The sequence below is a fragment of the Adiantum capillus-veneris genome, chromosome 28 (assembly GCF_014529385.1).
Source record: "Adiantum capillus-veneris isolate H3 chromosome 28, ASM1452938v2, whole genome shotgun sequence".
Lineage (NCBI taxonomy): Eukaryota > Viridiplantae > Streptophyta > Polypodiopsida > Polypodiales > Pteridaceae > Adiantum > Adiantum capillus-veneris.
Genome location: NC_140958.1, coordinates 67,773,393 through 67,797,615, shown reverse-complemented (window position 1 = coordinate 67,797,615; position 24,223 = coordinate 67,773,393). Strand labels below are relative to the sequence as shown.

At 42.7% G+C, this 24,223-nt stretch overlaps 1 protein-coding gene across 4 annotated transcripts in view; it reads right to left on the bottom strand.

Annotated features, from left to right (window-relative positions):
* Positions 1 to 11,009: 11,009 nt before the first annotated feature.
* Positions 11,010 to 24,223, bottom strand: part of LOC147420610 (las1-like family protein) — a 70,243-nt gene continuing 57,029 nt past the window's right edge. For 3 of the 4 annotated variants that reach the window (XM_086504776.1, XM_086504775.1, XM_086504778.1), the window contains 2 exons: positions 12,530 to 12,613; positions 11,010 to 12,117 (listed from right to left, as the gene is read on the bottom strand). In XM_086504776.1, coding sequence (XP_086360902.1) covers positions 11,089 to 12,117; positions 12,530 to 12,613 — 1,113 coding nt within the window. In that variant the 3' untranslated portion in view covers positions 11,010 to 11,088. The remainder of the gene's footprint in view (positions 12,118 to 12,529; positions 12,614 to 24,223) is intronic. The other variant, XM_086504777.1, reaches the window with a different exon arrangement.

Here is a 24,223-nt window from a genome sequence, read left to right as displayed (position 1 = left end):
GCTGTTGGTCACAAAAATTTCATTCATTTGGTTGTTTATAAAGAGTGGGTTTTGAGAAAAAGGAACTCTCTCTCTCTCTCTCTCTCTCTCTCTCTCTCTCTCTCTCTCTCTCAGTTGTTGGTCACAAAAATTTCATTGATTTGGTTGTTTATAAAGAGAAGGTTTTGAGAAAAAGGAGTTGTTACAAAAAGAAGCCTTTACATAAAAAAGAATGAGTTTAGATCTTGGAAGTAATCTCCCATTATATCTAATAGACAAAACTCATATATTTCCATGGAGTTGCTCGAACATGCTTCCAGTATATCCTCTTCCAAGGGACCAAACTTTGCTTTGTATCTTCCTAGTTTTTGCTTCAATTCACCAAGATCAGCTTTCAGTGCCTCGCAACAATGAGCATCCAATGATTTTGTGCTCTCTCCAATTCTACACCTTGAGTTTCTAATTGCTCAAGGATTGTTGTCTCCTTGGGGTGATAGATAGATAAAGCCCTTTTCGCACAAAGGCTCTCCTTGATTTGCCTCTCAAGCGTGAATGTATTCTGCAAGGCATCCCTTGCCCACCCCTTCCATGCTAGGAGAATCGTTCACCAATCTACTTTATGCCTCAAAATGTAATAACATCCTAGCATTGATGCACAAAGTAAATGGCTATTTAACTGTTGTTTGGGTTTTTATTGTACACTTGTAAGTATTCGATGTGCATATGGTTTACCAAAATGGTGTGTTGCAAATCAAATATCTTCAAAGGAAGGGACCCCTTTCATTGCCAGTGGCCCTCAAAAGAGTGTGCCACACAAGCACAACTCTTTGCACTACTTGTAGCTCAACGATTCTCCATCGTGGTCTGACTCGTCCTCTTGGGACCTTGCCAAGGTTGTTAGATTTCCTATAGCAACCTGAATCTCCTTCGTTTTGTAGATTTGTTGTGCTAGTTCATGGTTGCGATAGGGATCATGTTGCATTTTGATCGTGTTGAGGTACGTCATCATGGTGATGAGGTATGTTTTCCATCTACACATAGCAAAAAACGCTTGTTAGCGATGAAAATGTGCATGCACTTTAAACCTTGAAATACTTCAACATTGCTTTAAAATTATTTTTAAAACTAAATTTGAAATATTTTAAAGACATCACTTGAAATTATCTGAAGATCCAACTTGAAAAAGCATCACACAGATATAAGAATGGCACAAGACTTATGATTCTTTGATCATTTGATAATCGGCTAGCCATGGGCCAGAGTAAGTTACAATATTGTAGCCAGCATTATGGGTTCCATTCATAGAGAGCAATAAATCCCATGCATTAGGCCTATTTAAGGGATTTCTTTCTTTTCCTTGGAAAATATGTTACGTCACATTGCACAAAAAGCTTATTTCTCACATTCAGAAGGTTGTGGGATACACAAAATCAAGCATTTAAGAATCCAACAGAGGCAATATACATCAGAGGCTTTAGAGAAAGGAGGTGAGTTTGTGCTTACATTTTTAAGAGCTTCCCATGGATAATCTCTCTCTTATTGTGCTCTCATTAATGGGGATAGTTGAGTTTGTGCTTAAATTTTCAAGAGCTTCCCATGGATAATCTCTCTCTTATTGTGCTCTCATTTATGGGGATAGTTGTCACAAGCGAGGAAATGCCTCTTTAGTGTTTGAGACATTGCTTGATCCCCAATCAACAATGCTAGTATATACATTTATTTTGTTGAAAGTGTATCAAAATGTGAGAGCATGCAAATCACTGTGTAGGAAATTGTGGCTGTGCAAAAACTTCAGCGTCTATAAGAGGGCATTTGTGATTGGCAAGATGTTCTGAATAAACTACTTGAAGGTTCAAGAGGTGTATTGGAACTCCTTTATTGTTGATTTGCTTCCATCATGGTGGAAAGCCTATATCCAATGCTCCAAGTGGCCCTAAAAATAAGTATTTGCTTCATGCTATGGCGTACAAGACTTTTAGCTAGGATCATGCCATGATGATGAACAATCACGGCAATACCTTCTTCTAGTGCCATCTATATAGGGGATTTTTTGTGTTCGATGAGCTTGTAGATCTTGGCCACGTATATTGTATCCTTGAATGATTGATGTGTAACTCTCACTTGCTTCACAACAATGAAACAACCCTCATCGAGTTGGGGAGCCTGTAGGTGAAATTTTGATATTTCAATAAGCAAATGAAGGAAAGGGGGGCTCAAGCTTTCATCCCCAATAAATTGCCTCTATGATAGAGGGGCATGTAGATGATGCGGTATCGCTAAAACTTTTGCTACATGCTGAACATTTGCTTCAAGAGAAACTTGTACTTCCTCTTCAATCTTAGAATGTTTGGAGGATTTTTCTTGTCTGTTCTTACCCTTGAACTCTGAATGTAGCTCTTAAATCATCTACATTCGATATAGAATCCCTTGAGAATTCTTACCTCGGGACATTGGATGTTCTAAATGTCCTGACAATCTATCCTTAGAGTTGCTTGATTACTACATGCATGACTCCATTTGTCAGAAGAAATGAGGCTTCTAGCTTGGTAAAACAATGTTGGACAAGCTTTGTAATGAAGTCCTTGAACTTCAATGCAAGGATAATAAATTTTTGGCCTATATGATCCTTTGTAGCATGATATAGGTAGAAGACAAGAGTATCAGGGATGAATTTACGATGGGCACATGTTAGCTTTGTCTCTGCCATGGTTGGAAATATATGAAATCAAAATTTGTGAAGCAAACCTAAACGTTAATTAATAAAATGTCATAATAACTAATAGTGAATAGAATAAGTTGATGTGATATCAGACATAAAGGTAGAAAGATCTACATGGATGCAAGTAATTTAAAATGAGAGGACTAAAGTGATGGCAACCCCACCCTCCCTATAGTGTGACGTAGAAGTCTACACAATCAAGGACAAGTTGTCTATACAAACTATGGCTCTCCCTATAGAGCAATGTGGTGGTCTCCACATCCAGGGATAATAAGAACATACACACACTTATTTGGACTCTAGAGTAAAGTATGTGACCACTTGTCCAAAATGATCAATTATAGAATTAGTCAAAAATAGCAAATATGCACAATTGGCACATTTGTCAATTGTGCATAGTTGTCATGTTTGAAAACACACATAAACCTCCTTAATGTGCTACACAAGTGATCATACAACCCTTTAAATACATTCTTATATGGGTTTAAATATGATAGATGTGCGATGTGTTTAAATATTTTATTTCTCATTGAGCCTGTAATAAATTGTTTTGGACAAGTGAGCAGTTACTTCATTGCAGGTAAGTGTCTATCACTCCGTAAGCCCTCTTTGCATTGCAATGCGGTGATCTACATAGCCAAAGACAAAGCGTCTGTTTATACCTAAGCCCTCCCTACAATGTGACACGGTGGTCTGCATAGTTAGAAACAAGACAAAAATATATACACTTATCTGAACTCTGGAGTAAAGCCACTTGTTCAAAATAACCGATTATGGATTCAATGAGAAATAGAAAATGTGCACGATTGACACATTGGTCGTATTTGAACAAACACACAAACATGCTTAAAGGGTTGCGCAACTCGCTACGCAACCCTTTAAGCAAGTGTGTGTGCGTGCAAACATAACAGATATGATGATTGTGCATATCTTCTATTTTCTTATTGAGCTTATAATGAGTTGTATTGAACAAGAGGTCAATTAATACATTGTAGATAAGTTTGTATCACTCCTTATGCCCTCTTTGCAATGCGACATGATGGTCTACATAGCCAAAGATAGAGAATTTATTTAAATATAAGCTCTCCCTACAGTGCGACACAATGATTTGCATAGTCAAGGACAAAGTGTCTTTTTCTAACCCCTCCAGTGTGACACAAAGGTCTACACAACCAGGAAGGGGTTCCTAAACTCTAAACCCTCCCTATAGTGTGACATTGTGGTTTACATATTTAGGGATATGGTACTAGCCTATGAACTAACTCCATAGTGTAAGACTATGCTCTTTAACAACTGGGTTAGCAAAAAAAAACTTAATTGTAAACAATAAACAAATACATTTTTTTTATAAATCACCTCAAGCTGAAGACAAAGATGCCAGAGGATGTGAAAGATGTTGACAAGTGCTCTAACAAGCTGGTAGTGGAGAGCCCAAAATAATTGTTCGAACTCTTCGCCCCTTTTTTTCATATTGCTACCCTCCCCCTTATATAATAACTGCTAAACACCCCCCCCCCCAAACCACACACACACAACTTCCAAAGTAGCTGAAGGGACTCCAATGGATTATTGATTTATGAGTTTGAACGTAGCGTATCACAAATGGAACAAAATAATATACAACATTTAATAAAAAATTATGAACGTGTTTGATATGTTCAACTCAAAACGCCTCTTCTTTTTATTGTTATTTGCACATAGGCAAAAATTGCACAAAATCCTCTGCATTCCATGACTCTTGCACTTTCACCTTCAACTCCATCCCTTTTCCAAACTGAAAAAAGCAATCAAATCAATGATTAGACATTAGCCATTGCAAAAATACACATAACCATAAATGTGATGTCACCTTGTGTAGATTAAGGATGAAGTGTGCTCCTTCAACCTCCTCAACACCAATAATAAGAGGCTTAAGCACTCGTCCATTTGCAGTGGAGCATGCCTTTTGGATGTCATGCATGAGCACAAACTCTTAATCATCAATGATAAAACTAGAAAACCTAGCAATCTCCACCTCTAGAGTGCTTTGCCAGTGGCCTCTCTCACCACATCCATAGCACCACTTACCTCGGGAGCATCATATGGCAACACTCTGTATACCCACTGGAAACTCTATCATTAGTTGGGCTTCTTCAACGTGCCTATCACGCTTGCCTTGCCGTGCATCTTGGGCATCTTTTAGTACCCCTCCCACTTGCATGTGGGGTAGCTCAATGTCTTTGGTAGAGGTCTCATCCTTGAACAGCATGGATGTAGCTATGTGGGACAGAAACATTTGGCCAATCTTACCCTTGTGCATTCCAGCCACCTCCACGAGGTCAAGGGTGACGTCATGGCCGATGCTAGCACTCACACCTTGGAAATGATTGAGCCTCTATGCAAATGGACGATTGCGCTTGTGAATGTGGATGAGTAGGTCACATGGGGTCTAGTAGCCAACATAGTTGGGGAGAGGGACCATGTACTGGAGTAGGTACATGTAGATGTTGTCGTGTACATGGAAGAATGTGTCATCATGCACTTTGAGTCTTTCGTCAAGGTCGAGAAGGTGCAAGAAGAGCTCACCTAGCTCCCTTGCCTTGTGCTCAAAGTTGTGACTCCTTCAAGAAAGCAACAAAGCTCTCCTCCATGGCTAGCTTGCTACCCTCCCCCTTATATAATAATTCCTAACTCACAACACCCCCCCCCAACAACACATAACTTGACACAACTCACACACCTTGAAGGGATTCTAATGGCTTAACAATTTATGAGTTTGAACATAGCATATCACAATATTGAACAAAAAAAATATACAGTTAATAAAAATTATGAACGTAGTTAACATGTTCACCTCAAAACGCCTATTGGCACATAAGCAAAAATTGCCATAAAATTTACATGGAAAGTGATACAACCAAGAAGGAGCGTTTAAAATGCTTCTAACACACTAGCTGAGCACAAAATCCTCTACATTCAACAATTCTTGCACTTTTGCCTTCAAATCCGTCCGTTTTCCAATCTAAAACAGTAATCAAATCAATGATTGGACATCAATCATTGCACAAATACACATTTTTATAAATGTGATGTCACCTTGTGCCGATTAAGGATGAAGTGTGATTCTTGAACCTCCTCAACACCGATAATAAGAAAATAATTGCACAAGTTAGTATGAGTCCAATGCTTAGTCACCAACACAGTTTCAATTTGGCCATTGGGCAAGTGAATATCCAAATTGAAAGTAGACGTTTTGAATTTCAAAATGTGTAGTGGAATCTATTTTTCCTTTATGCATACCCATCTATTGTAACTAAACCACACATAAAGAGTGGACCTTGTTTTTTATGTATCTCGTGCAATGATGATGATTGAACTCAACGTACTTGTAATGATTTCTATTATGGAATCCTTCTACGTGCATGCATTTGTCACCTAATACAACACTTAGAGCATCTAATGGTATATCTTTGCAATAAATCATAATAGGTGTTTGAAAAATAGGTAAGGTCCTAAAGGCACGTACAAACACATGAACAAGGCATAGCCAACTTAGGCCAGCCAAGCACGATGCTTTGTTAAGCTTAAGAGAACCTTGCAAATCATCCACCACCTTTTTCTTGAAGCAAATCAATGACCATACATCAAAGATTCGCCATTTAAAACTTTGAACCCCCGAGCTTAGTGGGTATCACATAATTGTGGGAATAGAAGAATATATGTCAGTCGGTGAGATACTCTGTGGACACGTGCAAACATCACCTCAACAGTTTGAGCATGTGCATCCATGAAGGTACCTGAGAGGAATTGAAGTGGTTATTCTTTGAGTAAGGTTGAAGAGAAGATGGTTGCAACAATAAATATGGTAGTAAAAACAAGCATTAATAAACCATGACAGACATTCAAAGTAGGTATGAATCTTGGAACAAAGACCAAGAAAAGATATGTTTAAAGAAATCTCCTTCTGTAGATTGGAAGGGGAACATACTCATATGTCATAACGGGTATAAACATGTTTCACAATAGCAACCATGCCCTCTTTCTTTTTCTTGAAATGTGGTACCAATGTTGAGGGCTACATAAACACCCAAGTACCCTTCTTGAAAGCCATTAGTACCCAAAAATCCACGGGACCCTTTGGTATTGTGAAGTATAAGCACTTGTATCTTCTAGTTAGGTCTTCTATGAGTGGTGTAACTTGCCATCTTTGCTTTGTAGCAATGGAGACCTTGGGTTTATGGAGAGAGGATGGTAGAGAGAGAGTGAGAGGGTTGAATAGGTTTCTAAGGGGAAAATTTCTTTTTGATATTAGAATAGTTTGGGGGGGGAGTTTAAGAGGGGAAAGTGTCACTTTTGAGAATTTTGAAAAAAAAAATGGGTTTCTTTTTTGTACACGGATAAAGGTGCCTCTCAATCATGGCAGCACACCCCCCCCCCCCCCCCTCTCCCCACCTCTTTCTATCTCTTTAGGGACAATCACATAATGAAGGGATCAAATAAGAGGTCCCCCTACAATTTTCTAGCTACTAGGTGATGTCACCACCATCCTCTTATTGGCCAATTCTTAAACTTCCCTTGATCCAAAGGGCCCTTCCAAGTTCCAAATATTTCCTAATATGGGGACACTCTTGGGAAAATCCCATTTTACTAGCAGCTTGGATATGGGCTCATCCACTACTACTTTCTCATTTATGCAATCATGCAAAGATTTATTTTCATGATTGCAATCCACCAGAGATTTGAGTTCAAATTATCCTATTATTGGTGAGTTCAAGGCCTATCCATGGGAGGGCTTATAAGCTCAACTCTAAGTATGTACCTACATTTAAGAAAGAGAGAGAAAATGAAAATAGTTGGCATTATTATCCCCGTCAAATACTCGGAATGGCTCTAATTTATGGTGATAGCTCCAAAGAAGCAAATTAACCAAATCAGAGGATATGTACCCCTGAATTTTATATACACCCATCACTCTAGGGCTAGCTTAAATTTCTATTTGTGCACTAAGCAATACACTCTTTGTTTTGTGCCATGAGCTTCTTCATCTTCTCCAGGTTGTGTGTGCATCCTTGCAACCCTAGTTCAAACAATTGGTACCAGAGCAGGCTGCATCCTCCTGTACTATCACCACCACCCCTTTGCTCAAGTTATCCAATTTTTGCAACCTTTGACAACCATCAACAGGTTGAATAATACTTTGGGCAAGCTTGAAGAGCTTAGATTTTCCATTTGGGCTCATTTTGGCCTCCGTTTCCACTATAGGCAGTACTACGCATGCAATCTTGCCCTTTCATGTAGAATTCTTTTCGCTTCAATTTTATAGAGAACATACCCTTTCTAGTCCTCTTTGGGTTGTGCTATATAGCACGTGTAGTATTGCTTTGTTTTTCCTCTTTTGGCGTAGTTTTCACATCAGGTGTAGTCACTTTCCATAACTGACAACAACATAAATGTTTTCAAGATGTTTGTTGCCAAGGAAAAATTGGATGGGGATAACTGCTCAATGTGGACTTACATGATCATGTATGTTCTTGTGTCAAAGGGCATCTATAATGTAGCGCAGGGCATCGATGTACATCTGCCTTCTATAGATACTGGCTCTATTGAGGATGTTGCAAATTCTAGTAGATCTACTGTTGCTAGAATTGTTTTGCCTACGGTTGAGAAATCTTGTTGAGATATAAGAGATGCATAGGCTCATGCATTGATTACATTATCTACGAAGCGCACTATTACTCCTCACATTTGCTCAACAAAATCAACAAAACAGGCTTGGGATACTTTGAATGGCCTTTATGCAAGTCGCAATGACACAAAAATTGCATTGTTGCATAAAGAGTTGGAGTCAAAGACTATGTAAGAGAAAGATGAAGTGGAAACATTTCTTGATGGTATCAAGGATATCAATGAGAAACTCATGTTTGCGAGTGAAGTTATCTTTTATAGTTACAATTGTACAAACTATTCTTGATGCATTGCTAGACTCTTACCAAACTTTTCATACTACTTGAAGATTCATGACCCTAGAAAACCCTCAAGTTGTCAAGTTTGATGGATTGGTCTCTTTCAAGAAAGAACAGAACTAAACATTGTGCACTTGAACATGTTTTTGTTGCTCCTCAAAGAGGGAGTGGTGAACAGTAATTTTGCCAGTTATCGAGGTTCTTCTATAAGTAGCAGGTCACCTCTGTCTAGTGCTTCTATTGGAAGCAATTATTCTAGGAATTTTGGTGAAAAAGACAAGAAGAAGATGTGTTTCCATTATTACAAGGCTAATGATCACTTGGTAAAGCAATGTCCTAAGTTGAAGGCAAAAGAAACCAAGAAGAAAGACGTTGGATCTTCTATAAGTGCAACCATTGCAAAATCTTCTATTGATGGAGATTATGGTGATGATGTAGATGCAGAATAGGCATTCAATGTAGAGTGTACTTTTGATCCTTATATCCATGATGTATATATGTCAATTGTTGTAGAGTCATATGTTTAGTACTTTATGGTGATGATGTAGATGTAGAATAGGCATTCAGTGCAGAGTGTACTTATGATCCTTCTATCCATGATGTATGTATGTCAATTGTTGTAGCGTCATATGTTTAGTACTTTGATAGCGATGCTACAAAGTAGATCTCAACTCTGGTGATGAAATTGTTGCATCTTGCATTTTGCTTGTGGGTTGTATAAGCTCGCTTTATATAAAAAGTGTGGGGAGAATTTTGAAAATGCGGTTGTGAATTCATAGCATCAACATTACATTGCGTCATAGTGGCATCTCTACACAATTCTACACATCTTTAGATTCTAGGGAGGTTGAGAATCCCACCTTGATTACCTATTTATTGAAGATCAATTGAACGGTTGAAAGCTCCAATCCTTCATAGCAAATTAGTAAGTTAACAAAAATTAGTGAAATTAGCAAGGGGTTAGTGTGAACTTAAAGTGTGTAAACACACAATTGACAAGATACGGTGATAGGCAAAAGTGTCCCAATGGTCGTAAGTGTGTTCACGCACATCACTACCATATATATGGTAACAATGAAGACATGCATCTCCTATTTTTGGAGATGGTATTTGAATGATGTAGAGAAAAGAGGACATGTCTAAATCAATTTAAGTCAGTATTCATGGTTTGGAAGGGACAACTATTAAGGCAAGAAAAAAATCTCTCTCTCTCACACACACACACACACACACACACACATGCGCACGCTAGCCACAAATGTACTCATGCTAGTGCATTTTGATGACTAAACTATTGAATCGCTTGTATGATTGAGACTCTATGGCCTTGAAAAGGCAAAATAGACATCTTTGGATATTCAAAAATATTACTCACATGCCAAACATGCCTCGATAGTCCTTTCAATCGGCATATTTGGCATGCAAAAACTAATATTACTTCCACATGCCAAATATGCCTCAATATTTGTGAAGATGTCAATCTCCTCATTTGGCATGTGAAAGTAACAGAGCTGTAGTCCTTTCAACCTCCTAGTTCCTTTACTTATCTAGACACTCTCAATACTCCTCAGATAGACCTTTGAGGTCTCCAGTTCAACACTTGTCGACAAATAGACCTTTGAGGTCTCTTGGGATTGTCCCTATGACACTCAAAACTTATCTTCTCATGTCGGTTTGTGTGTGTGTGTGTGTGTGTGTGTGTGTGTGTGAGAGAGAGAGAGAGAGAGAGAGAGAGACAGAGAGAGAGAGAGAGAGAAGGAAATTGGAATAACCTTTCTTTCACCCAAGTGTGGACTTACCATCCACCACCGACCAAAACTTTTTTGTAAGGGTCAACAATAGATTTTTGCACATCCTCTTTTTCCTAGCCTAAATGCCAATGCCTTCTTACTAGTGTTCGGTAAAAATCATTTTCCCAAACATACAAAAATTCCTTCCCTTGATTTTTTCAAGAGGAAATTTTTATAAATTAGGTTATTTTTCCAAGTTTTTACACTATTTTTCTCCTTTTTGGGACAGAATTTCTCCTTTTCCACTTGCCCTCAACCTGCATTTTTGAAATTGAAAACGGCACAATATTAAGCTGAGATACATTTTTACCTAACACTGCTTCTTACGGTATCCTTTGTTAGATGCACCTAAACCTACTCACCAGTAAAATGGGTTGTTATGGCTATATCATCGTAGCCTTGACCATCTGCATATTGTGCAGGTTTTGGAACATCTTTTTGACCCAGAGCACTAATGCATTCAAAGGGTAGACCAAGACAAGTTTTAAAGTACCAAACGTTTTTTAAGAAGAGAGTTTCAGCAAGGAAAAAAACCGAGAAACAATCATCTTCTAGGTAAGAGAGGATGTCTAAAGTATGTTAGCACAAAAACTAAATCAATTCCTCTCCATTATCTACCAAACCATTCATGTTCATGATTACAATGATTCACCAGCATTTATTTCCAAATTTGAATGGAAGAGCGGATTGCCGCAAGCTCATTAATCCCACATCTTTGATAGATGCCTTCCATCAATAAGAAGCCCCCTGCAGACAACAAGGCTTCGCACTTTTTGGAAGGTGGAGGCCCATTTGGAGCTATCTTCGGATTTTCACTTGACACTCCTGAGTGAAAATGATGGTCCAAAGGGCGTAAATCCTCTTGATTTCCTGTAAAATTTGGAGCTTCAGTGTCTGTCTTCAACCTTTTGTGCATAATGTCGCTCTTCTCACTTTCGGAACAATCCTTTCTCTCGACAAGGTCCAAGGAAGCTACAGCTTCAACAGCTTTCTTCTCTGGAACGTCGCCACGGATTTCATTTGACCACTTTTCGGCTATATGACCTGCAGTACTCTCCTTGGCAATACCAGGAAATAAAATCCCTGGAAAAGGTAGCACTCCTGCAGGGTGAACCTTTGAAGGCAGCATGCCAATAGCGCAAGGCTTCCAATCATCAGCAACAGCCCACACTGCTTTCAAAGATGAGTGACTTTCCTTGTGCCCACTTTCAACCTTCTGAAGGGCATTGTAGGAATCAGAAGAAACAGTATTTACAATCTCATCTGATGCTTCGACGTCTCCTTCACTGCCAATACCTTCTATTGGGTGATGGCTCTTGCAAAACGACTGTAAGCACCTCTTAGCCCTCAATAGTGCAAATTGACTTTTTTGAAATTCGGCATCCACAGCATCATCCGAGAATTCAAAATCATTCAGCTTTTCGTGTTTGGTCTCGACTATTAGTACTTCATCTGCTCCGACTCCATTACTGCTGCATTCATCAAACAGATTTACAGCTGGACCATTAAGTTTAACCAGCTTTTTGGCATGAAGGGTGAGAAACCTTCTACGACCACTCAGTGCCTTAGATTCTGAAGCATCAGAGCTAGAGGCAAAGATCTGTAATTTGTCTTGTAAATGCTTGTGGGTATCCTCCAAGACTTGCTTTTGTGCTTCCCAATAATGCCCCTTCAACCAATCAATTGCCTGCAAGATCAAGCGACTTTTTAATGATTCAAAACACCAAAAATGACAATCAATTCTTGCATACAGCAAGGCAATCACAGGGCACACAAACTAATTTCTTATACCATGCATACAGCAGCCAGGATGACCACTAAATACTAAGCTATTAGCACTATTGTACATCTCCTGAATGTGTTATTACGATGTCAGTCTTGGCTTCTACATGTCATTGTGTGCCCAGACTTTATATTAACTAGCTAGTTTGTCCAGACTCCAGATGTGGACTATTGTGGCCCCTCCTGAATTTTTATTTTTATTTTTTAATTCAGGCAGCCAAAACAAACACACACACACAAAAGAACAGCAATTATGTGTCTTCAAACTGTGGAAGTATTTATTTTGAAAAACAGTGATTCTGAGCATTGAGCTGGACCTGTTCGTATTTGATGCTAAGTTGATTGCAGCTGCTGAGTTGGCCAGCATCTATCACAAACTGATGATGTGGCATGACTCTAGACTGTGAGAGAGAGAAGAGATAGAGTCAAATGTCACGATGTGAGGTGCGACGGAAGTGAATGTTGAACTTTGCTCAAGATGAGTGCTCCGAACTGTTCTCAAGGGTTCCTTTTACTTATGGAAGGGAGAGCCTTCCGTTCCTTTAGTGAGAGAGTGCAAATGATCACAAACAAAGTGGATAAACACTCTGAATGAAGGTGCTGAGACTCGGAGATAGAGAGAGAAGAATACGACCAGAATGTTGTCAAACCCTCCTCCGAAGGCCCCACTCTCTATGGCGGGAGTGGTCTACTATTGATTGCACAAATCTCTACAATGCTTTGGACTTGCTGACGATGTCGGCGATGATGAGGACGACGACGAGACGAGCTGCAATCTGAAAACGCTACTGGTTGAAATCTGCAAATCTTTATCTGCTGAATTCTGACTCTATGTCGGTGACGAGACTGCAACGACGACGCGCTGAAAGATGCTGAAATCTGCGCTTTCCGGGCTGAATCTGCAAACTTGGCTGATCTAACAGTGCGGCGAGGATCTGCTGTGGGAAGGTGAGATCTGCGAGGTTCGGGACTTCTACTGCGGTGTCTTGATGCTGAAAACTGAAAACGATGATGCTAATCTAGGTTCTATCGCCGAGGAACTACAAAACGTTGGGTTGCTATGCTGCTCCAAAAACACTAGGGCTGAATTGGGGTCTGCTGCAAAAACGCTAGGCTTCCGCTGTGTTCTGCTGTCGCCAAGCTGCTGCAAATGCAAAATGCTGGGCTGATCTGCAAACTGAAGAAAACATTGGCTGTTCTTGGCTAAAAACGCTAAGTTTACCGCCGTGGAAGGTCTTGCTTGCAAATGAAAACGCTAGGTTTTCCTTGCTGTTCTTGTTGAGAAGTTGCACTTGATGGCGGTCTCTTGCCTCTTCTGCCAGAAAGTGCTAGCGCTAGGTTCTTATGTACTTGCTTATTAAAATTGCCCTACCCAGTTCCCAAACAAAGTCACTTATTAATAATAAGTGAAAAATGGCTAAAATAGGGAAAATGCACTGTAAAAATGATCCTGATGGGTTGTAACTGTAATCTGATGATCATGCTGTGTGTAACCAGAGGATATGCATCTACTCTAAGTGTCTGGACATGCACGGTCTGCGAACACACTCACAAAAGTGCCAGAACACTTCCTATTCCTAAGCTGATTGAACTGAACCCATGTCATGAAGTAGCTTGTCCACGTACTGAAACCGGCCCGTAGGGCGGTAGGCTTTGGCTTTCACCCAAAATTCTTTACTTTACTTTAGACACACACAGCACTTTGCAAAGGGAACCTGCGACGAGAATTAACACTTGAGCACACACATGGCTTGGAAGCTAGAATGCTCCGAGCAGACGCCGACAACCTGTAGGCCCCAAAATTGACGCCCATTTCGGTATTTCTTTATACTTTGAGAGGGTAAATTACAAAGTAGAGTCCTGGGAATCCTTTACCTGCATCAAGCTAGATACCACCTGTTTTGGCCAAACGTCGGCAGCATAACAGCCCCAAAACTTGCGCGAAACCAATTCCCGTGCTGGAACTCCCTTCCACTAGCATAAACCCTTTGTTTCCTGCGCAAAAAACAGTAATTACAACACGCTGTAATTACTGGTTTTTTGCCCTGTTTTCAGCCCCAAACAGTCCCCTAACTGTCCTCTGCCAATGGGGCACGATTCCCAATGGTTCTGACGTCTGTATGGCTGAAAAACAATCAATTTACAGTGCATACATAGCACTGAAAACGCACCTCTACAGTGACGCTATGACCCTCACCGGTGCGTGCTTTGGAGTAGCAGTTAGCTGCCCCTGTTCCTACTCAAGGAGGCTCTTGCCTCAGCACAAAAGCATGAAACCACACAGCTGTACATCAGTCAAATGAAGACCCCTCTTGTAAGGCATCACATAACTGCACGTAGGGGAGAGAGCAGTGTGTAGTGTGCAGGGCATCACTCCTAGCACCACACTGTACATGAGAGGGAAAGAAAGCACTCCATAGCTCTTAACCTATGACAGGTTCTCAATGAAGCATCCCCCCAGCATAAATCGAGCGCCCCCTCTTCTGCGCTTGACTTGTAATGCATCTGTGAACAAATAGATGCAAAAAGAGGAAGATTTCCATGGTTGCCAAAACATGCGTATCGCTGATTCCAATGCTGAAAATGAGCTCCTTGGTCCTAGGTAAAGTCATGGGAAGCTCAAAAATGGAGAGAAATGGATGAAAATCACAGGTATCAGCCTCCAAAACTGCTCCAAAAAGTCAGTTACGAGTTCTGTTCTCCCAGACTTTGTAAATTGGCCAAAAAGTGCCACTTGACACTCATACATGCAATTTCCCCGCATTGGGCTTCTTGCTTAAAAATCTCTTAACTGGTGCATCAGTTGACTTTACAACAAAGTAATAAAATGTCCCCCTTGTTATTCTGAAGCTAATGACGCGAACAGATTTCATGGCCCAAAATAGCAGTTCCCTAAATTTTAGGAGATGCTTCCATTGGGCTTCCATTGGTCATCTGACCATCTATCCTCATTGGGACCGCATCCAAAAGTGCAATGTGGCCCAACTGTCGGATACTTTCTGTTGGTGATCCCACCTTGACTTTATGCCTTTATTGAGTTCACTTCCTAGTATCCACCAACTTGCTAAGTGCGACGAGGGGACCTACATGATCTTGAACTGAGCCTAAACATCCTCTTACTTTACGAGTTCCAGTGCCGACCAACTTCCCGTTTGCAGGTGAAACTACCGTTCACATTGGCCATACAATGTCCGACCATTTGCAACTTCAAAAAGAGGGTCTCAAAAATAAAACAAAAATCACCAACAACTAAGGTTAGCAGTTGCCACATCCTTGTGACACATACACATAAGGTTAGATGTGCACGTGACATCCCCTCCTTTTCAAAGTGAGGTACTGGTACCGAATTGTATGGCATCGAGGGAGATCGCCGGCCCACTCTGAGGCGTGGGTCATGCGATACTCGAACTTCATAAGGTCTGCAACGCCTTCTTCTTTGGGCCGCGCCGAAAGCGACACAAAGTCATCTATGGCTCCTTCAATGCTTCAACTTCGTCTATAGTCATGGGTTTACCTTCTTCAAGAATCTCCAAGGATGAAAATTCCTGAAACCACTTCCAACACAAAAACATGAACATACCCATTCCATGTAAAGTGACTGGAAAAATTATAGTCTTCCTAAAAGACTGTGCATGCAATGTAGATGAACAAAGTGACGGAGTGCCAAACCGTTCATCAAACACACGCAAACAATGGGGTCGAAACTTGTCTTTCTGATTTAAATCTATCAACTGTGGCAAATCACCATGGAAAAGCCGATGCTTGATGCTCAATCCTTCTTGTGCTCTTTCGGAAATTGTGTCATGCCAAGGAAGAGACATGGAATGTGAATTCCTTGAATGCAAACATTTCATCTTTTCATGAGTAATCCGCATACATCCGTGCTCATTCATGAGTGAATCGTGTTCATCGTACAATATGGCATGCCTATGAAAAGGGATCACATAAGGACGGTGACTAAAATACAGGAAAGCATCACGAATGAAACACTCGAACAATGCGTGCTGACTAATCATTCGAACACATAATACTTCTTGTGGGGGTTCTTTGGAGCTCGACTCAAGAGCCAAGATCGGTTCTTCGTGATTGATCGAATATGCAATGAGGTTAGCTTAACTAGACAAAGTATCAACTATCCTTGTGAACAATCACATCTTTATCCTCAAATCATCATGCTCGTGAATAATCACATCTTGATCATGCAATCATCATGCTCGTGAATAATCACATCTTGATCATACAAATCATCATGTTTATCATTATCATGCATCTCATCATGCTTATCTTGTGTGTCGTGCTTTGGAGAAGACGAGACTGAGAGAGTCTCCTTTTCTTGATTCTGTTCAATCTACGCCTACACACTAGAAAAGAGTCGAAACAACTCTTGCATGTGTTGGGCTCTCTGTACGGCCGCCAAGCACGCTTGCTCGCGCTCGCAATCCAATTCAGCTCTTCTTTCTTTGTGTTCACGCTTTATGGCTGCCCTTCTTTCTTCGTGTTCACGTGCTATGGCTGTCATTCTTTCTTGGTACTTATGATCAATTGCTGCCTTTCTTTCTGCTGTTCTTTCTTCGCGCTCAAGCTCCAAGGTGGCGTGTTGCGCTTCTTGTTGTATCCTCTTGTCCATCATCGTCTTGACCACACCCTCCATCGGATTTGGTACAATCCTTGGCGTAGATGGGGAAGGGGGAGGGTCGGAAAAACCTCCTGGTGGGAAAAATTCTTCGTCGCCACTTTCATGCTCATCACCTTCATGCAAAGTACCATTCCGCTTCGGGTGATGACCATACACTGAAGTCTTGGGTTCTTAAGTTCACAAGGAACTTGGGATATTGTGGGTCTTGGGTTCTTGGGTTCTTGAGTCTTGAGGTTCTTGAGATTCTGGAGTCTTGAGGTTCTTGAGATTCTAGAGTCTTGAGGTTCTTGAGGTTCATCTTTAGCTTGCAATCTGTGTTAGAGAAGGATCTTCTCTTACCCGAGCTCTTCTCTTTTTTGTGGGCGCACCCCTTGGCGGCCTTGCGCTCACACCAAGGTTACTTTTTTTCCCCTCACGTCGATTGGCCGGCCGCTAAGTGCACGGTCCGCTCTCAATGAGTAAAAAGAGAAAGAAGAGCAGGCTAGACAAGCCCTTCTTTCTTGGGTTTCTTGTCACTCTTCAAAAACACGCTGAGAAATTGGCATGCCCAAGTGGACTTGGGTTACGTGCAACCGCAACAAGCAAGAAAAAAAAAAAATCTTGTGGTTCTTTCCTTAAGTGATACAGAACAATGCCAATGCTCTGATACCAATCTAAGGTGCGATGGAAGTGAATGTTGAACTTTGCTCAAGATGAGTGCTCCGAACTGTGCTCAAGGGTTCCTTTTACTAACGGCAGGGAGAGCCTTCCATTCCTTTAGTGAGAGAGTGCAAATGATCACAAACAAAGTGGATAAACACTCTGAATGAAGGTGTTGAGACTGGGAGATAGAGAGAGAAGAATATGACACCAGAATGTTGTCAAACCCTCCTCCGAAGGCTCCACTCTCTATGGAGAGAGTGGTCTACTATTGATTGCACAAATCTCTACAATGCTTTGGTCTTGCCGACGATGTCGACAACAATGAGGACGATGACGAGACAGGTTGAAATCTGAAAACGCTAATGGCTGAAATCTGCAAATCTTTATCTGCTGAAATCTGACTCTATGTCGATGACGACAGCGATGATGACGATGCAACGACCACGTGCTGAAAACGCAGATGCTGAAATCTGCGTTTTCCTGGCTGAATCTGCAAACTTGGCTGATCTAACCGTGCGGCGAGGATCTGCTGCGGGAAGGTGAGATCTGCGAGGTTCGGGACTTCTACTGCGGTGTCTTGATGCTGAAAACTGAAAACGCTAATGCTAATCTGGGTTCTATCGCCGAGGAACTACAAAGCGTTGGGCTGTTGTGCTGCTCCAAAAACGCTAGGGCTCAATTGGGGTCTGCTGCAAAAACGCTAGGCTTCTGCTGTGTTCTGTCGTCGCCAAGCTACTGCAAATGCAAAACGCTGGGCTGATCTGCAAACTGAAGAAAACGCTGGCTGTTCTTAGCTGAAAATGCTAAGTTTACCGCTGTGGAAGGTCTTGCTTGCAAATGAAAACGCTAGGTTTTCCTTGCTCTTCTTGCTGAGAGGTTGCACTTAATGGCGGTCTCCTGCCTCTTCTACCAGAAAGTGCTAGCGCTAGGTTTCTTATGTACTTGCTTATCAAAATTGCCCTACCCAATTTCCCAACAAAGTCACTTATTAATAATAAGTGAAAAATGGCTAAAATAGGGAAAATAGGTCCATGCACTGTAAAAATGATCCTGATGGGTTTTGACTGTAATCTGATGATCATGTTGTGTGCAACCAGAGGATATGCATCTACTCTAAGTGTCTGGATATGCACAGTCTGCGAATAGACTCACAAAAGTGCCAGAACACTTCCTATTCCTAAGGTGATTGAACTGAACCCATGTCATGAAGTAGCTTGTCCACGTACACACAGGGTTAGTTGTGCACGTGACACACGAGGACGTGGCCACTATTAACTATGTCACGAGGACGTGGCAATTGCTAACCTTAGTTGTTGGTTTCTTTTCAGTGATTTTTGTTTAATTTTTGAGACCCTCTTTTTGAGGTTGCAAATGGTCGGACATTGTATGCCGAATGTGAACGGTAGTTTCACCCACAGACAGGAAGTTGGTCGGCATTGGAACTCTTATAGTAAAAGGATGTCTAGGCTCAGTTCAAGATCATGTAGGTCCCCCCCGTCACACTTAGCAAGTTGGTGGATACTAGGAAGTGAACTCAATAAAGGCACAATGCCAAGGTGGGGTCACCAAAGGAAAGTATCCGACAGCTCGGCTATTGCATTTTCGGATGCTGTCCCAGGGATAGATGGTCAAACGACCAGTGGGAGTCCAAAGGAAGCATCCCCTAAAATTTAGGGAACTACTATTTTGGACCATAAAATATGTTCGCGTCATTACCTCTAGAATGACAAGGGGACCATTTTAGAACTCTACTGCAAAGTCAACTGGGCAACCAGTCGGGAGATTTTTAAGCGGAAAGCCCAGAGCAGGAAATTGCTTGTAAACGTGCCAAGTGGCACATTTTCATGAACTTTCCTCATGCAGCAAGAGGTAGCTCTGAATTTCTAGTTGAGAGAGCTCATTTGCAAGTTTCTGTCACAGGTTAAGAGCTATTGACTGCAAGCTTTCCCTCTCATGTACAATGTAGTGCAAGAAGTCATGTCCTGCGCACCTTACACTGCTCTCTCACTCCCCTACGTGCAGTAATGTGATGCCCCACAAGAGGGCTCTTCATTTGACTCATGTACAGCTGTGTGGTCATATGCGTTTTTGCTGAGGCAAGAGCCTCTCTGAGAAGGAACGGGCGTAGCTAACTGCTGCTCCAAAAGCAGGCACCGGTGAGGGTGATAACCTCACCATACAGGTGCGTTTTCAGCGTTGGTTATGCGCTGAATTTGGACTGTTTTTCAGCCATATGGATGGCAGAACCATGGGGAACAGTGCCCCACTGTTAGAGGACAGTTTAGGGACTGTTTAGAACTGAAAACAGGGTAAAAACCAGTAAATACCGCATGCTGAATTTACTGTTTTTGGGCAAAAAACAAAGGGTTTATGTCAGTAGAAGTGAGTTCCAACAGGGGAATTGGTTTCGGGCAAGTTTTGGGGCTATTATGCTGCCGAAATTTTGTCAGAACAGGTGGTGTCTAGTTGGATACAGGTAAAGAATTCCCATGACTCTTCTTTGTAATTTACCCTCTTAAAAATAAAGAAATTCCGAAAGGGGCGCCAATTTTGGGGCCAACAGGTTGTCGGCGTCTGCTCGGAGCATTCTAGCTTCCGAGCCGTGTGTGTGCTTAAAGTGTACATTCCCGTCGCAGGTTACCTTTGCAAAGTTCTGTGTGTGTGTGTGTATGTGTGTGTGTGTGTGTGTAGAGTAAAGTAAAGAATTTCGGGTGAAAGCCAAAGTTGTGTGTGTGTGTGTGTGTGTGTGTGTGTGTGTGTGTGTGTGTGTCTAGAGTAAAGTAAAGAATTTCGGGTGAAAGCCAAAGTCTACCGCCCTACGGGCCAATTTCATGGTTCCATTGCCGGGATAGAATCACTTTTTCCTCAAGAAGTGAGCCTCGATTGTTTTGAGTGAAAGCCAAATTCCACTGCCCTACGGACCGATTTCATGGTTCCATTGTCGGGATAGAATCACTTTTTCCTCAAGAAGTGAGCCTCAGTTGTTTTGACCGACAAAGGGAAGGGCATTATGGAAGAGGGTTCCTCTCCGCAGGGCAGGCAGGAAATTCCTATGGTGTTCGAGGTTGGCAAGAGTTCACGTCATGTCTGTCTGTACCTCCTGTTGATGTGAATGTTCTTTTAGTACAGGGCTTTATGACTAGGCAACTTAAGGATGATGTGTTCAGGACTCAGTTAGTTGCCACGGTGAATGTGTTTTCGCAACTGGTGCTGAACCCAAGGTTTATGGAGCTCTTGCAAGCGCCACCAGTGCCACAACAAATAAGGCAACCTACACCGCGAACAGAGCCTGTTGAGGCTCAAGCCCAAGTACTTCATGCGCCTAGCAGGATATGGAGCACTCGCATGTTGCGGAGTCAGGGGCTCCAAAACAAGTTCCTCCCGTCCTTAAACTGGTTACTGTAGCACGCTACAGTGTCACTTTCGTAGGACAGTTAGTACAGTTTGGACTTTACAGTTGGTCTTTGGTCTGGTCGGTTCACACTAGACGGACTTGCTGGGCAGTGACACGTGGCAGGGATACGGTGGTTTAGTGGACATCGTGGCCAGGTCACCACCACCACCCAATGGAGATAGACTTAGCTACTGTCATTTATGAGCCGTTGGTGGCCCTTTATGGTTGTATATATGAGTAGTAGTGGTTTGATCAGGATTATCTTTTACGTAGTCGTCTAGAGTGAGTCTATACACAGAGCATGTCTTCACCATCCCTGCACATCTGAGCCTCGACACCCCCATTGTACCTATGAGTCCTGGGCTGGAGCTGAGTGTGCTGCCACGTCAGAGTCTGTATCAGTTCTTTGAGATAGTCGAGCCGTATGTTCTGGTCTGCTGTTGTGTCTTTGTGAGCTCAGTTGACGTCTGTTGTTTCCTTTCTTTTCAGTCTGTTTGAGTGAGATTGTCACGCACATTGCACTGAGGACCACCCACTGTAGAGAGCACGACACATTATCCACGCTACAGGTGGTGCTCTCATTTTGGCGACCACGATGGGATCTCAAATGACGTCTCACTCTCTGTTGAGATACAAATCGTGAAGCTAGTTGGTTGTTACCTAGCTTCGCCCACTTTGCTTGCATTGTGTAGTTAGTCTGCTGGTCTTGTGCTCTCTCGCCCTGGTCCAACCAGTCCTCGTCCTCGTCCCTGCTCCTAGTCTAGTCCCTCCTCGTCCGGGTCCCGTCCTCCTTGTCCTGGTCTAGCTAGGTGGTCTAGTCACTTGCCCTGGTCCTGGACCAGGTGGTCTAGTCACTGTCCTCACTTGTCCTGGTCTAGACCTGTGTTCGTTCAGCGCCACAGTTAAGGGTCTTCTTGCCCAAAGCTTGGTTGGATTGGTGGTCATTGCATGACACATACAAGGCGGTCAGTCGAGCGTCAAAGCGCACTACTGAGCAGAGTTACCCGGAACGCGGAACGGGAATGACGACGGGGACCCTCGCGGAACGGGGGAACGGCCAGGGGTCCGGAACAGGAACGGCGCGGAACGGGAGGCATAAAAAACACCCAAATAATGCTTGAGAAGGGAATGGGTGTGAGGGGGTGCATTTTAATTTTTGAGTCCTTGCACACTAAAAAAACACCTAATGTTCATTGCAAATTTGCAAAAAACTGCCTATTTCTTCCCATTTTGAGAGTTGGCCGTTCCGGGCTGTTCCGAGGCCGTTCCGGCCGGCCGTTCCGGTATCAGGTGGTCACCCGGAACGGCAAAACGTTCCGGGGCGTTCCAGCTTGGCAGAGGGGGAGGGAACGGCGTTCCAGCCTTCTAGGGCCTGCGGAACACGTTCCCCGGTAACTATGCTACTGAGCCCTCTGAAGTACTATGACAAAAGACGACCTTTGGTACCTAGTAGAAGTCCATTAACCTCATCACCCATACCTCCACATACGACATCACCCATTCCTTCATCCGGTTCCACATCTTCCAGATCACCTTCTCCAGTAAAGCTCTCTCCTATTCTGCTACAGCAGGCTATTGAGCAACAGGCTCAGCAAGGGGCCATGGAGGCGTTGGCTAGTGTTTTGGCCAAGGTAAACATCAAGTTCCCCACCTTCAAAGGACTCTCTTCAGAAGATGCTGACAACCATGCAAGGAGGTTTGTATCTCTCTGTAGGGGTCGTGGTCTTAACAGAGAAGATGCTTATTTGGTACTCTTTCCATCCACCTTGGATGGCTTAGCAGACAAATAGTACAGCCAATTTGCAGAGAACCATTTTGCAACTTGGACAACCTTAAGACAACGGTTTTGTGCAGCTTTCAGGCCAGGTGACTACCAAGAGAAGGTGTTGGATGAGTTGGCCAACATGGTGCTTCAGTCAGAGGAGACTTTTGCAGAGCTTATGACTAAAACCAAGTCTCTGGTTGCCAAGCTTCCCCAGCAACCTGGTAAATTCATGGTTAAGAAGTGGGTGGAGAAGGCGCTCCCCAAAACCACTCAACAAAAACTCCGAGAGAGTCTCCGACCCGACGCCACTCTGGAGGAATTCATCGCAGCTGCTACTAGGATAGAGGGGGCTAGGAAGCTATTCAACAACTCCCTTCACATAGAGACTCCCTCTGTGTTCTCAGAAAGTAGTCCTGCTAATCCATTGACTTCTTTGCGCAGAGAACTTGAAGCCCTAAAACTACAACGCGCTCTCCAAGAAGAGAAATCAATCTCTCTTAGACAAGAGAAACCACCGCATCTTGAGGCTTTGGATCAAATCAAGAGAGAGCTAGAAGAGCTTCGGTCTCAGCAGGAGACTAAAGCTATGGTGTGGTGCAGCTCTTGTCACTCTCCAGGACATCCTCCACAGGACTGTCCCCTTTGGACTTATTGCCACTTCTGCGAAAAATCTGGGCACGAAGACAAGGATTGTTGCTATATCAAGGGATTGCGGCAAATACAACAAAGTCTAGGTCCTTCTCTCCAACAACGGCTAGCACCTGCATCCAACATGGTCTCACCCTATGGCCATCAAAACCCGTTGCCACCTCTGCTGACAACACCTCCTATGCAGCAAGGTATGCACAACAACTTTGCATCCCCCAGCTTTTATCATGCTAGTACTCCTTCAGTTCCCCAAAGCTTCTACACCTCAGCCTCCAACTCCATGCAGCAACAAGAGCAACGACCACCTCGTCCCCCGTTTCGTCCGTCTAATCAGCCAATCTTATGCTACAGATGCGGTGAATATGGGCATTACCAAAGTAAGTGTCCTTAACCTGAAGGGTCTCCTCCTTGCAGACATTGTCCGGAGTCTAAGGACCACTGCAGTAAGGATTGTCCCAAGCAAAGGGCATCCTCATCTTCAGGCCCGACTCAAAACCAACAAGAGTTCACATTCCCAAAGATCAATCTAACCACAGTGAACACCACCCCTCAGCCAGCACCTGCTACTCATACAGTTCGGCCACAACAAGTGGCAGAGCCCGCTGGCGTGCTCACTCGGGCACAAAAAGCAGCCCTGGGTTTAAGCTTGCCAACAGGACCATCTCGTCCATCACTTCCGCAACCTGATCAAACTGTCAAACCCTTAAGTGGTGAAAAGAATAGGCCAATCTCTATGCTTTCGGACATTGATGGAGACTTCCTGGCAACAGTTGGCTGACTTGCAACAGGTCAAAGTTTCCGAGGAGGCCCAGATTGTAGGAGCTAAGCCCACAGCGCAAGCAATCTTGAAGAACACCTTTCAACAAGTGTCCCTTTATGAGATGCTCCGGCTAGATGCAACCCTCAGAAGTGACACCCTCTCAGTA